This window comes from Sturnira hondurensis, unplaced genomic scaffold, assembly GCF_014824575.4.
Source record: "Sturnira hondurensis isolate 20B ecotype Veracruz unplaced genomic scaffold, ASM1482457v3 Scaffold0006413, whole genome shotgun sequence".
In the NCBI taxonomy this organism is placed as follows: domain Eukaryota; kingdom Metazoa; phylum Chordata; class Mammalia; order Chiroptera; family Phyllostomidae; genus Sturnira; species Sturnira hondurensis.
In genome coordinates, this window is record NW_028079044.1 from 51,343,382 (window position 1) to 51,358,371 (window position 14,990).

Consider the following 14,990-nt stretch of genomic DNA (forward strand, 5'->3'; position numbering starts at 1 on the left):
TCAGATAGAGCTGGGGCCCACTGTGAGGGGACCCCTCTGTATGACTGACTAGATCCCCTTACAGTATGTCACAGACCCATGTTCAGTGGCCCCTGCACAGCCCACTCAGGTCCCACCGCCCCTCCATCACTAGGAGGTCCCACAGAGCCTGCACACCTCACTGTGCCCCCAAGGCACCTTCCAGAAAATGCCTGGAGCGAGGGCCACCCCCTCACAGAGAACACCCAGCGGCCATGGGGCTGTCAGGCACCGGCCCCGCTGACGGATGGTGGCGGCTGGCTCTGGCCCGGCTCCACGCCGGCCAAGGCCAGGCAGCTGGATGGGCCAGTCTCAGGGGAGAGTGGAAACTTCCTTCTTGCTGATGTAAGAAGTCAGGTTCGTGATGAAATAGACTGTTTCAGGACCATCAGATACAAGAACTGGGAAGGAGCCTAAGGTTTCACACAGCCCAGGTTTCTCTCCGACAGATGGGGAAACGGAGGCGCCGAGAAGGGACCAGCTGTCCCGGAGCCACCCGGAAAGTTAGCGCCGGAGTCAGAGTCACACCCCGAGCCGAGCTCTCGGAGCCAGGCTCATGCCTCCCTCTCTCACTGTCTCCGTCTCCCACGCTCTGAATAGATGGCACACGCTACTCAGCGAGGTTCAAGGACTCACGAAGACGAGCTCATTTAATGCCCATCACACCCTCCTGCGATGGACACAAGTCCTCCTAGTCGTGGGGAAGCCCAGAAGGACGCTGGCTGAGCTTCCTCCTGGGGACCTCACCTGGGGTGCACGCACGTGAGCACACACTCGCCACATACACACTCAAGTAGGTACACTCACTGCACAAGCAGACACGGGCACGCACGCACACACAAGCAGGTGTGTGCACACACAAACCAGCACAGGGCGGATGGGCCCAGGCGCCTGCCCCCTCCCCCCACAGAAAGCTGCCTGTACATACCTTCTCTCCACGGGCTCCCCACTCCCCCCTCTCTCCTTGGAGACCCTGGGGGAGAGGGAAGGTCAGAATCAGCCTCTCAGCCAGCCTCTCTGTCCTCACCACTGGGGGCCCGCGCACAGACTGCCTGGGACACTGGGGAAGGGCCCCATGGAGCCTCCCCGCACACACTGGGCTGCTCTCCTCCCTCAGGCCTGGCTGCCCAGCTTGGCCCTGGCTAGGATGGAGGTGAGCTCTCCTGTCTGGTCCTCTGGTCTGGGTGATCCCAGGCCTCCTGGCTAGAAAGGAAGACCGCCCCCACCCCCCNCTTGGAGACCCTGGGGGAGAGGGAAGGTCAGAATCAGCCTCTCAGCCAGCCTCTCTGTCCTCACCACTGGGGGCCCGCGCACAGACTGCCTGGGACACTGGGGAAGGGCCCCATGGAGCCTCCCCGCACACACTGGGCTGCTCTCCTCCCTCAGGCCTGGCTGCCCAGCTTGGCCCCGGCCAGGATGGAGGTGAGCTCTCCTGTCTGGTCCTCTGGTCTGGGTGATCCCAGGCCTCCTGGCTAGAAAGGAAGACCCCCCCCCCTCCAGACCCCTGAGCTCATTTGGCCAAGGACAGGAATGTGGCTTCAGAGTCAGTCCCCACTGCTGGCCAGAGCCTGAAGTTGGCCACCACCGCCCCACTGCCGTCAACACGTGCAAGACGGCAGATCCTCTGTGGATGGATGCTGGTGGGGGGCCTTGTCACACAGAGGCTGGGCCTCACATTCGGACAAGGGCCCAGGACCCCTCCAGACAAGCGCCCATACTCACGGGAGGTCCGACGTGGCCAGGGGCCCCGGGCAACCCAGGCGGTCCGTGGGGTCCCTACAGAGCCGTGTTCACAAGGAGGGGTGGAACGGGACGGGGAAGTGGGAGCAGAGGCGACACTCCGTCAGCACCGGGCATGAGGCAGCACCCACCCACGGCCTGCCACCCGCCATGTGCAGCCACACCGCTCCACAAGGTTGCCCCGAGAGGCCCCCGCCGCCACTGTCGTCTCAACTGAGACACACGCCATCCCCTGCCTGGTGGAGCCAGGACCCACCCCCGATCTGTTCAAATGCAAGGGGAGGCTAGCAGGGGGCCCGCTCTGAGCTCTGAGGGGCCAGCGCCACGATTCCACTCCCACAGGCCCCAGCCCTGTGCCCCTTGTCCCCTGACCTATGTCCCTTGTGCCATGACCTGGCCAGGACAGGTACACGGCTGCCAATCAGCATGACTCTGCCTGCAGCTCAGGATTCACACCGGCCCCAGGGCTGGAGCCTGGACAGGCCCTGGCCATGCCCAGCAGCCCTCCGAAAAGCTCGGGGGGCCCGTGGCCGGGACCCTGAACTGCTGCAGCTTTTAAGCGATTCATTTGGCAGCATCCGTGAAAATCTATTAAAATTAAAATGTGCGTTTCCTCAGCCAAGGGGACGTCAATCTTTGCAGCCTGTCCCGCTGAAATGAAAGCACAGTCATACCCACGGAGAAACACGCACAGGCACGCGAACTTGCTGCTTTAGCCACTCAGAAAAAACAGGTGACACTGGACCCAACCTCGGGGCCGGGAGTAGGGGCATTGCGAAAGTTAGGGAGCGGCCACCCCATGGAACAGCGAGCCTCAATGGGGAGAGGGGGCAGCTCTCCGGGCTGGGGGGGTGGACAGGGGCCCCTGACCTCCCAGGGCACAAAAAGCACACACACAGGGTGTGGCAGGATTCACGTCTGTTAGAATTTAGGGGAAGTTATACAGACACACACCCAAGCTGTGTGCAGTGACGTGAGGCGTTTATGTGGGGGTGCATGGGGGCATCCCCCCACTCCTAAAGCAGCACGCTTTGCATCCAGACCTGCCCCCTGGAGATGAGAGCAGACACAGCTGGAAGGACACTTACCCGCATGCCCACCTCACCAGGCAGCCCCGGCTCTCCAGGTTCCCCCTGCACACAGAGAGTTCATGGTCACCACCCAAGGGCCCAGCACACGGGGCAGTCCGAAGCCGAGGCAGCCATTCCTGGGTTCAGAGCGCGTCACCGATGCGGCAACCCCCAGTGGTCAGAGGCCAAGGCCCCTAGGAGTCCCTTTCTGTGACCAAAGCAGCTGATCCTCATGGTCAGCGGTGCCATCTCAGCCACCCGGGCTCCTGGGCAGAGGCCAGCAGGGCCAAGTGTGGACAGCAGGGTGGGAAAGCTGGGCCACAAGAGTGACGGCCAGTGCAGGCCTTGTTCACAGAGGAAGAGTCTAGGCACTTGGAGGGGAGGGAGGGGGCCTGGAGGCACGTGGAACCCTCTTTCTCTCCTCGTCTCCCCCAGAGAGCTCTCCCCTGGAGCACTACAGGCTGAGGGCTCAGGAGGCGCAGGAGTCGGGGCTCCCACTGTGAGGCCCGATCACATGTGGCTGAGTCACAGAGGGAGCAGCGGGACCCACTGCCACTGGGTTCTCAGTGGAGGACGAGTGTGATGGTCCTGTGCAGAGGCGCAGTGGGAGGCCGACTAGAGGGTGGCAGCTGGCCCTGCAGGGTGCGGGGTGCTGCGCAGGCCCCACCCCGGCTCCTCCAGCAACAAACCAGGGTCCCGGGTGAATCCTTAGCCTTGGACTGTGACTTGCTTCCAAGTCAGGGCACTGGGGACAAGGAGACCTCTTGTACTGAACTGCTTGTCCACTGACTGAGAAACAGCTTCTGAGGACACACAGATGACGCGGGGGGCCTCAGCTGCAGGTGGTGTTATCACTGTGAGGCCGACCTCAGGGACCTGGGAGATGCTCGCACACACAAGCCCCAGCTTGGGCCTCGGCCTGGCGAAGGCGGAGGGCAGCGGGCTCTGGCTGGGCCCCCATGGAGGGCAGCGGGCTCTGGCCGGGCCCCTGGCTCGGCACTGTCATGTGGGAAGGGGGGGCACGTACCCGCACGCCTTTGCTGCCGTCTCTCCCGGGGAGGCCGGGCGGGCCCAGGGAACCCTAGGGTGACAGAAAGAGAACAGCCATTGGTACAGGACTTAGGATGACACTGCGCACAGGCCCCTGGCAGGCTGGTGCTGTGGGGACAGGCCAGACGGGGCTGCGACCCCGATTCTACCACTCGGGGGAGGCCCAGCCACCCGTGCCTGGGCTCCACCCAGATGGTGAGAGAAATGCAGACCCTCGGGCCGCACCAGAGCCCTACTGCTTGGGGCTCACGTTCTAACAAGACCCCAGGCATCTGAACACACCCGACAGCCAGCCTGAGAAGCCCCACCCACAGCGCTGCCCTACGCACAGTGCAGCGCCTCCCTCCCAGCTCAGTGCCACACGTGGACCGCAGAACCGGGACCCGACGGCCACTGGGCTGGACTGCTCCACTGTAGGGTGGCCAGCAGCAGCACCCCTAGTTGGGACTAGAAATGCCTGCTGGAACTGCCACTGCCCGGCAGGCAAAGCTGCCCCCCCCCACCCCCTCGGGAACCAATGGCCTAGAACAGGTGCTTAGTTTTTTAAAGTTTGCTGGGGCAAACTCCATTGGAATGAGTCACACAGCGGAGCTGGTGACAAGCACACTGTGGGGCAGCTGTGGGGGTAAAGGGGATACGTGCCTGGCTGCTGACGTCCCGGCCCACAGAGGGACCTCTCCCTGGGAGGGACCAGGGGCGACTTAACCACAGATGTGTAAGTTCCCAGGCCAGCTGGATTGAAATCGAGGATCCAGCCTCCCTGTCACTTTCCCGTGTGACACCGAGCAAACTGATACACTCAGGTACGGGGGCCAGGCTGCCGTGGGCAGGGGACCCAGACAGCCAAGGAGGGGAGTCGGCCTCGCCCATGGAGTGAGCGGACACAGGGCCGATGGGCAAGCACCACACTCCAGCGGGATGTGTGGAGGGAGAGACTCGCTCACCAATCCTCGTCAATGTCCTTTGGGATGTCCCACAGAGGGAAGGGCTGTTCCAGGTCAGGGGCCCACAGTTCCCATGGCAGCACATCCTTGGGGCAAGTGGGGGGTCTATGGGGTATTTCCTGGGGTCAAACCCCCACCGCCATCCCCTTGAGACGGGGCAGCTGGGGCAGGCAACTCCTCAGCCTCCACTTACGTCAGCACAGGGATGGCTCCCCCCGCCCCCACCAGCTATTTGGAAACTCAGCCACCCAGAGGTTGAGGGCGGTAACCAGGACAGATGGACGGAAGTGGTCTCTGCGGTCCGGCCCTGTGACTGCACATGGTGAGGGCAGCATCAGTACTAACGGTGGCAGGTAACAGCGATGGCACGGTGATGCTTGCAAAACATGACAGGCACACGACGGTGACGCCACCGCTGTCCGCAGTGTGTCTCTCTCCGCTGACCCCGCCAGTCGGCACGTTTCATTCCTCCCCACAATGACTCAGAAGAGAGATGTGGCTCTTCTCCGCCCTCCCAGTTCAGGGAGTGGGGGCACAGAGCCCTCCAGTTCACCCAGAGGCGTGGTGTTCACACCGAGAGCAGACTCTGGGCCCCGGAGCCTGCCTCTCCACGTGTCCCCCACCCTGGGCAGCGCAGCCCACCCTCACAGCAGGGCACTGTGGCTCGGCAGTCCCACAGGCTGCGTTTCCATCCCCGAGTCACATAGAGCCTGCGGCACAGGCACCGACCGGGACTTTCTTGGGGCCACCCGTGGTCCCTGTCGCTGGGCCAGCAAATGCCTGAGCACCTGGTCCCACTCACCCTCTCCAGGGGGCTCCCCCCCTGCAGCCTCAGCAGCCCCACTTCCTAGGCAGGTTCCGGAGTGTCCTCTCCTGACCCACAGGAGGTGGGAACCAGGCATTGGGCCAGGACACCGGGGCTCGGGGGTGGGGGGCTCAGCTCCCAGCCCCCCATCTGTGTTCAAGTTCCACATCTACCCCAGCCCCTCCCTGCACTGACCTGAGCAAATGGCATGGCAGCAACACCACCTGCTAGCTCCAAATTCAAGTGTTCCCCACAGGGGGACTGTCACAGAGAACAGAGACCCCCCGGAGGAAACACAGCACTCGCCCCAGGTGCCAGTCACCCGGTTGAGACGGCAGGTCCTGGGAAGGCGGAGGAGGGCTGTCTGGGGGCAGGGCCCTGGGGCTCCCAGGACTGTCTCACAAAGGGAGCCAGGCAAGAGCCCCGAGACAATGCCCAAGGGAGCCCCAGAGAGTTCCAGAACCTTCGCTCCACCCACAGCTATCACATATCTGTTGTTGGCACTCTGTGAGGAGGGCAGTCGGGGCTCAGCCACTGTGGGCTTTCAGGGGAACAATGGGGGGACCCTCCGACGGTAACATGAGCTTTGGCCATATGCACCCCAGGATCAAAGCCCCAGGAACACAGGGGTCTCTGGAACACCCGGAGTAATGGTGTCTGGCCCGGGGGACTGGCAAGATGCCTCAAGACACGCCTGAGGAAATGCCCCGCGTACAGGGACACTGGACACCAGCACTGAGCCCTGCTGTTCTGAGCACACAGTCAAGCCTCAGTCTTCCCCTACACACAGGAAACCACCACCGGGGCCAGAGGATGGCAAGAGACGATGCACATGCAACCCACTACCGATGGAGCCAGGGCTGGGGGAGAGGGGCAGCCCCCATTCACACTGACTCCAAGGCTGGGCCCAGGTTCCGGTCGCGGCTCTGACCTCCCTGCCCCCAACCCCGCCTGCTGCCCCCATGACCTCCCTGGGGACACCCAGTCCAGGGTCTCTGGCAGGAGGGCCTGCCCAGGTGCCAGCAGGCAAGGGCCAGAGACTGCAGGGCTGCCTCATGGGCAAAACATGGAGAAAAGAGGGAGCAGGTACTTCCCCTGTTCTTTCCGTGAATTAACTACGAGGCCTTTGTCTGGAGGTTGACAGAGTGACTGCCTTGCGGGAGGTATGACAAACTAGTGTTCCCCTTCAGCCAGTGTTGGGGGCCAGGGCAGGCCCTCCAGGTGGGGCCTGAGGAGCCCCCCGGAGCAGCAGAGGCCTTGGCAACTGCAGGGCCTATATCGCCTGGGCCTCTGCAGAGAGACCAGCCAGCCCTCAAATCAGACACAGGGCGGGGGTGCAGTGAGCTGGCCTGACTAGCGTTCCAGGTGATTTGGGTGCTCGGTCGCAGCTGACAGATGCGGTCCAGGCATCCGACCACAGGGCCAGGCATCCGACCACAGCGCCCGGCTCTGGGCTGGGCCGCGGCGGAGAGGGCCGACTTACTCAACCCCGGCCCCGCAGCCAGTAAGCTTGAAAATGGGAACAACATGCACCCCCGAAACTAAAGGGCAGGCGCGCGCGTCCTCGCAGACAGCGGTACTTGCAATGCCGGGTGGGGCTGCTCCTCTTCGCCGCTCTGTGGACTGTTTCAGATGAACTGGAGGAAGGACAGGACCCCTCACCCTGTGAGGCATCCCACCAGGAACACGCTTTCCAACGACACCCTCCAGGCTTCCTGAGGCTTCAGGAGTTAACGTCCTCCCTGGGGGGGACAGGGAGCCCCAACACCTCACAGCTGTTGGCTGCCCCCGGGGAGACAGCCTCACTGACGCAGGGGACACAGATGATGTCATTTGCTGAATAAAAAATGGAGCCCATGCTGCCGTAATGGTAATTACACTTAACTCGTATGAGCGCTTTTTACAAATATGACTCATTTATGTTCATTGGCTCATTCCACTCTGTGAGGCAGCAGCTGCTTTGTAGATGAGAAAGGCGAGGGTGACAGAGGTGGCGTAGCTGCACAGTGTCACACAGCTGGGACACGGCCGAGCCGAGTCTGACGCAGCCAGTTGGACTCCGTGGTCCAGGACCATGTCCTCACACCCCCAGCTTTTCCAGTCCAGTGGTCCAGCATTTGCGCTACCCCTCCACGGCTCTCACCTCCTGGGTGCAGCCCTTGGTCCTGGGATGGGGCTGAGCCACTTGGTGGACCTCTGAATGGCAGACCCAGCTGGGGGAAAGGCAGGCTTTCCTGTCCCAGCCCTGGGGGCGGGGGGGGGTGGGGGGGCTGGGAGCTCCATGAACTCAGAACTTGCCCAGCGTGTCCGTCAGCACCACGGACAGGGGCAACAGCCCCGCCTTCCAACTCCCAGCACTTACCCCCAACTACAAGGCTATTTGAGGGCACGCGGGCAGCCAACTTATTCTCCCCTACACTCCTTAATTATTGTAAAAATAGAAGGCCCTCAACCACAGTCATTGGACTCAAAAACCATGAATAATGCGCATTAGCGCAGGAGCTAAGAATAGGAGACGGAGCTGATGAAGCCAGCGTGCACGGAGGAAGGGGGCCCAGAGCTGGCAGGCGCGAACAGACCTCGGAAGTTCCACACACACAACTTCGCACACGGGTGTGTGCTGCATGGCTGAGAGGGCCCTCGGACGGATGAAACGGGCTGGCTCCCGCAGAAAGGCGCTCCCAAGGGCCAAGGGCTTCCGGGGATGAGCAGCGCTGTGGCCCAGCTGGTTTCGAGTGGACATGCAGAGTCAGACAGACAGACATGGCTCCTCCTGGCCAGTTCTGCGAGCCCAGATGTGCCCCAGGCTCCTGGAAGGGGCTGCAGTGGCTGACCCTCAGGGACCGAACTGCCTGGCGCGTATCTAGAGGTCAGTAACAGGCCAATATCACAGTCCTTTCCTCTGTGGCAAAGTCACTCTACCACCCTAGAGAAAATCACCCAGTGCTGGCCACAGGAGCCAGGTGGCTGCTATCAGTAATGCTCCCAGCCTGCCCTTCCAGAGAGGATCGGCGGGATAAAAGTGTGCCCATCACGTCTAGCTAGGGCACACGCACGCACATCACTAGCCTGGAGACTCCAGAGGCAGAAGCCCCTCGCAGGCCCCAGAGACCTCTGGGGTGTGCACAGCGGACTCAGTTTCCTGGGAGCAGAGACAGCTCCAGGGGAAACATCTGTCTGTGGAAAGCGCTCTCCCCCTCCCCAGCCACCTCCAGTCCCTTTCCGATGCCTCCACGAAACTTCGGCCTGTCCAGGACACCCAGGGAAGTTTCCAGAAGGCAGTGTCCTGGAAGTCAGAACAGTCTGAGCTACATGTCTGGTTCAGACTTCACTGTCACCAGCTTGTCCCCTGTCAGCTTTATGGTCCTGGTAAAAACTGAAGACAACCATAAATGACAAGGAAGCAAAGTTGGTGTGACCTAAATTTCCCCCGCAGCCGAGTGGACGGCCAGCCCGGGGAAACTTGGCCGCGTCTCTTCTGTTTGCACATTCTCTGTGCACCTCACTGTGAAACCTGAACGCGGAGCCCACAGGAAGCTCTATTTACTGCCATATGGGTTTCTGTGAAATCGCTTCAGAAAGGACTTTTCGGTTGCTGTTGTTTCGGGGTTTTCCCCTCCAGCCAGTGCTGAGTAAGGAGCTGCTGACCCAGCACAGCTCTAAGGGGACACTGTGCCCCCATTTCGCCCCGAGGGCCTCAAGGGCCTCAGGGTGTCTGTGGGATATGAGCAGATTCTAGGAGGGGCAGAGAGCCCCCTGCGGACCCTGTGCTCTGTCGCTCTCTGCTCCTGGGAAACTGAGTCTGCTGTGCACACAGCCCCGCCCCGCCCCGTGCCCTGGTCTCAGCCAGTGCCTGCCTGAAGGCCTCCTTCTACGTCCTGACTCAAATGTAGTGTGAATACCAGCTGCTTTCTTGGAGAAAACCGAGATGGCCCAGACACGCTTCTTGCTGTAGCTGAGCCAGTGGAGATGCTGGCCCAGGTGAGCCAAGACGCCACCCGGCCATGTCACTTATGAGGACCCGTTTCTGGCCGATGCCTGAGTTCCACCTTCCCCCTGCTTGACCCGCCTCATTTCACCACAGTGCAGAGCACGGGTTTCTGGCACGGCCTCTCCCAGCCTCCGGCACGGATCCCCAGACTTCCAGACAGAAGTACCCCGTTTGCTGGGTAGGAGCTAGCTTAGAAAACATGCCCAAGTCAGTGAGTGCACTTGGGGACCCGGCACCCAGAGGGCTCAGAGCAGATGCTCACTGGCACTTTCTGAAGTCACTGTCTACCAGGTGCCCTGCTAATTCTCCTGCAGACACCCCCAGGCACCCTCACAGCAATCCCACGAGAGCACACTGTTGATCCTGTGGTCTTCAGTTCACGGTGAGGAATGGGGGCCCAGGAATCAACAGGACCTCTTCAAGGATCCATGGCAGGACGGGCGATGCCAGGATCCCAGAGTCGGGCCCTCCGCCACTGCCACGCTCTGCCCTCTGGACCCATCAGCCATCACCCCATGCTGGGAGAGGGGGCTCCTCCCTCCAAAGCATGCTGCTTTGGGATGTCTCCCATGAACAATTACAAATATACTGCATGTAAGAGGATTTTCATTATACCAACATTCAGATCCATTCTCTGGTTAAATGTTTAAGATGCCCTAATACTGTAGCACCATGCAGAGCAATTAGCAGCATACAAAAATGTCCCCAACCCCATAGCCTGACATGCAAGGTGTCCACACGGCACAGGTGCCCTTTCACGTGCGAGGACATGCGGCTTCCTGGTCCACGGTTCCATCTACATGGTGCTGCGTGCCCATGCCCATAGTGCGAGGTCTTCCCAGTTCCCGCCTGTGTCCATCTGCTTGGTGCAACGCAGTCTTCTGCTAGGTTGCCCCATCCTTGCTGTGCCGTACTTGCTAAGGGGACTTACACAGAACAGAGTCTGCTGTGGCCGCTCTGCTCCTGGTTTTCCCTCATTGGAGTTGTGCTATGACAAAGCCCCAGACACGCCTGGGTTTCTCTTTCTCAGCACCCCCAACAGTTCATTTGGAGGGTCCTAGGAACCCTTCAAGTGCTCTGCTGATGAGACCGCTGTTGGCTCCTCTGTCCCTGACATCGTGCAGCCTAGGCAGGGTCTCCTGACAGCTGTCACCCCCTGTATGTGTGACAGTGCAGGGGACAAAGGCAGCACAAGCTAACTCGCTCGAGGACTAGTAAGAAGAATCACACTCTTAAGAGATGACCACATGACTGGAATTTGCACGCCCATCTCCTCTGCTGAAGTGGTGAGTGAGCCCTGGAGGGGCCCAGTCCAGGCTCCGGAGCCCTGTGAGACCGCCGCTGTCTCCCACGTACTAAGTGTGTAAATGCTGTGTATCGAGGAAACACATGTCACTCTTACGCATTTTAGCAAGAGCGTCTAGCTGGAAAAGGAGGGGAACCAAGACAAGGGAGAGGGTTCTGGGTGCGGCCGCCCGCGCCAGGGACAGGGGCTGCCACGGGCACCAGCAGCCCTCTGTACTCCCCACCACAGCCGGGCTGGGCAGACATCGTGGCCCCACGTCACAGAGGAGGTCGCTGGGGCCCAGAGAGACATAACCAAGGCTCGCCCAGCCACTGCGGAGCAGCGGGCCAACCAGGTCTGCCCACTCCCCAAACCCGCTTTCTCCCCATCACTGGTGCCCCGTTTGAGCACACAACCCAGGCTGCCTTTTCCTTCTTCTGCCCCGAGGCCAGGAAAGAAGGCCATCCCCAGACAGGATGGAGGACAGAGATCTCTCGGGCCCCCATCACAGGGCAGGAGACCTGCCCAGCAGAAGGGGAGTCAGCGCCCTGGCTTCCCGACACCAGAGGGCGCTGTGGGTCCAGCAACTGCCGGCTCCTCCTGTGAAGGCTCTGGCCATCCAGAGCAGGAGTCTGGGATGCACCACGGGGAAGCTACCAGGAAACTGCACACCCCGGCCTTATTTTCATTGTTTCTAAACCTTTTTCTACCCGTGGGGCTCATGGACCACACATCCACAGAGTGTCACTGACCCACGCCCACTCACAAAACCTCCACCTACATCCTCACTGCGTGCACGACTTTTCTCACCAGGGAAGAGCCAATGGCAGGAGGGCCATGAAGGCGACCCATCCCCCTGCCTGCTCCCCACTCCCCTCCCCCCCACCCCTCCACAGGGCTCCAGACCAGCCAGGACAGAGAGCCTATAGCAGCCCTGAGCCAGGACAGCAAGGCAGAACACCCTGTCCCAGGGTCACTTTTGCTGGGACAGGCATGGTCGTGTTCTTTCTCCCTCCCCTTCTCCTTGTGTGGCAGGAACTGTTGTCATCCGTCTCCCCTTTTCAGTAAAGGAGAATGAGGCTCAGCATAGCCCAGGGAGGGAACCACGGTTAACACCAGGGAGCCAGACTTGGGAGCTGGCCCGGCGGGCTGCAGTCAGCAGTCCCCCTACAGAACCCTGCTGCCCCTGGGCCCCGGGTGAGGGAAGCCACCCCCCACCATCTAGCACACACCCACCAAGCGCCGCTGTCTCCCCAGCACTTAGAAGGAGGGTCCTTCCTGCCCCCAACCCCTCATCTCCCACGCCCTCTGCACCTGGGCTGAGAGCTGCTTTTCTGTAGCCCAAGTTCATGTATGGGAAGGCACGTAGGAGAGCCGCTCATGAGCCCCACGGTGAATACGGGGCAGCTCGGGCCCCAGAGCGGAGACCAGCTTCAGGTCAGGAGAGAGGCGGCCCTGGAGGTGGCCGGGGCCTGGCACAGCCAGGAGGCCAAGTCCTCTGTCCCCTTCTCTGAGCCTTGGTCTGCTCAGCTGTGGGGAAGGATGACGCAATCCGTTTATTTCAGGAATAACTCCCTTTCGGTGATCACCAGTGATGTGTTTCCTCGCCATCTGTGTGACCGTGCGACCTGGACAGTGGGTCACTTGACCTCTAAGCCACATCCTCCTCATCGGAGAAGTGGGCGTGGCAGCGCCTTCCCCAAAGCACTGTCTCCGCGGTGAGACGCGCCTCACCCTGTGCCCATCCTCGCACAGGCTGACGCACGAAGGTGAGTTACAACACTGAAACTGCAGAGAACCGCAGCCGGAATCAGAGTCACGTGACACTGGACCCTTCGGCGCCAGTCCTCGATCCCCCCTCTCCCTTCCCCTCCACTCTGCAAATGACTTTGGAGAGAATGTTCCAGACAAGAAGTCAGCTTGTCGAGCCCATGTTCACACGCCACAGTCACCAGTGACCTTCGCCCCTCTCGGACCCAGCTGGTCCCCTCGGCCCGCCTGGCCTCCGCTCCTCAGACGTGGAGGAGCCCCAAGGACTCGGGCTGTGCCTGCCAGGGCCTTCACGCATCGTCACGTCCCACCCCCTTGTTCTCACACCTGAGAAGGCACGGGCTCGGAGAGGGCGGTGACTCACCCCCCATCGCACAGCTCCTCTGGGGCAGAGCCGAGGCTCAGACTTGGCTCCAAATGCACGGCTGCAGAGAACGTCAGCCAAGGACAGAGCAGGAGGGCCTGGGTCTGCCCGGCTGCCCGCTCTCCTGCCAGCGCTGAGTGTGCGAGGTCCCCCAGCAGCATCTGTGCCCCGAAAGCTTCATCCAGGTCTCGGCTGCGGTGCACAGGCAGGGCTGCGGCACCAGGGAGGGGCCTCCAGACTGCACGCCCGGCGTTCAGTCAGAACACAGAGGCAGAGATGCACCCGTTGCTCATGGGAGGCAAGAAGCCCGTCCGTCCCTGCCCAGTGGCACCAACCTGTCAGTCAGGGGAGCTGCACATTGGCACTGCCCAGCAGGCAGCACACAGACCAGGTGCTGACACAGAGGGTCCTCTGGGTCTCCTGCTGATGCCCTGTGCCCCGGTTCTGGGTCCCCAGGGATGAAGCATGCTAGCAAGATTAAAAGCAGGTGCCGAGTGTGAACATGGGGTTCCGGGCGCTGTGCTTCTGGATCACAAAGGAGGCACAAGGCGCCCACCATGGGCCCCAGACTCAAACCAATGGCCCAGTTACTGGACCGGGTTGGCCAGGAGTAAACTTGTGTCATGCCACGTGTCCGGCTCCCTCAAACTGCTCTGCGTTCTGGTGCAGTGGCTGCACTGGGGGCCAGTGCTGCGGGCAGGGGTGGGATACAGAGACGTTGGTGCAGAGCAAGTGAAGACACAAAGACATGCGATGGGGAAAGTGAACGCACTCACAGCTCTGCCACCCACAAAAACTGGCGGTGAATGGGAGGGTTGCCTCCAGAATGTCTCTCTCTGTGTCCTGCACATGTGTGTACATGCAACTGCGGTCGTGCTGCGTGGACACTGCAGCGTGTCTTCCATGCCCTCCGTCATCTGGCTATAGCTTTGCAGCCCCAGGGGGCAGGCGCCATTTAGCTCACAGTAACCCGCTTCCCCCTCAGCCCTCAGCCCTCGGCCCTCGGCAGAGCATCACGGCTGTTTGCAGTCTGCTCACAAAGCACTCCGGATTACACAGGGAGGAACTCACATGCACCCTTGGTTTCTCTCCTTCAAAGAAATCTCTGGGCGTGAACACACGGAATAGAAGGAAACCCTTGGGCCGTGAAGGGGCCGGCCATGTGAGAGCTGTTTCCACAGTGATGTAACGGAGCGGCCCCCTGCGAGGGGCGGACATGCGCTCCCTCCGAGCAGCGCCACCTCGGGGGCCTGCGTTCTGGGCTGGCAGGCGCACGGATTCAGGTGCGGTCATTCTAGGGTTGGGGGCTGCCTCTGCTGGGACGTGGGAGATATGGTTTCAATAGCTGGCGGGAGTGGAAAATGGCTTTTTTCCTCTCCTTCCAGGCGAACACCATCAGGAAGCCCTGCTCTTCGGAAGGAGCCCCCACGCCCGGACTCCTCGCGGCCCACCCGCGTTACGACGAAGGTGAAGAAGGGACAACTCCCGTATCTGGGGAGGGCGTTCACAGGCCTTCCTCCGAGTCTCCTCCACCCCGCTGCCCGCCTGGTCCTGCCACCACCCACGGCTCTGTCCCGCATCGTCTCCCCTAAACTTCTGCACCCGTCTCTGACTATCCCCCAAATCCCGCTGGGCTCCCCCACTCCTCCCAATTACGCAGCACCTGCTATTCCAACCGTCTGACCACGCACAGCCCCCTCCGTGCTTCCCACCACCGCACAGGACGCCTAGATGTGTTTCTATACCGAGCACTTTCTGTACTGGCCCCGCCCCTTTCTGTGGCTCTGTGTCCGGCGTCCCAGGAGGGCCACCCAGCGCCCTCGGGAGGGAGCCCTTGCTCCTCCTCCCGCTGCCCTGTGCCCAGCTCTGCCCTCTGCAGGGAGCCCTGACTAGCGTGGTGCCCGCCTCACCCCATTGGTGGTGTCCCGGGAGGACAAACGTGAGGCCTCATGA

At 61.5% G+C, this 14,990-nt stretch overlaps 1 protein-coding gene across 1 annotated transcript in view; it reads right to left on the bottom strand.

The window, feature by feature from the left end:
- COL22A1 (collagen type XXII alpha 1 chain) overlaps positions 1-14,990 on the bottom strand; it is a 176,173-nt gene that overhangs the window by 106,781 nt on the left and 54,402 nt on the right. The window contains exons 13-16 of the mRNA XM_037048599.1: positions 3,856-3,909; positions 2,847-2,891; positions 1,741-1,794; positions 947-991 (exon numbers count right to left, since the gene is read on the bottom strand). Of these exons, the coding sequence (XP_036904494.1) occupies positions 947-991; positions 1,741-1,794; positions 2,847-2,891; positions 3,856-3,909 (198 nt within the window). The remainder of the gene's footprint in view (positions 1-946; positions 992-1,740; positions 1,795-2,846; positions 2,892-3,855; positions 3,910-14,990) is intronic.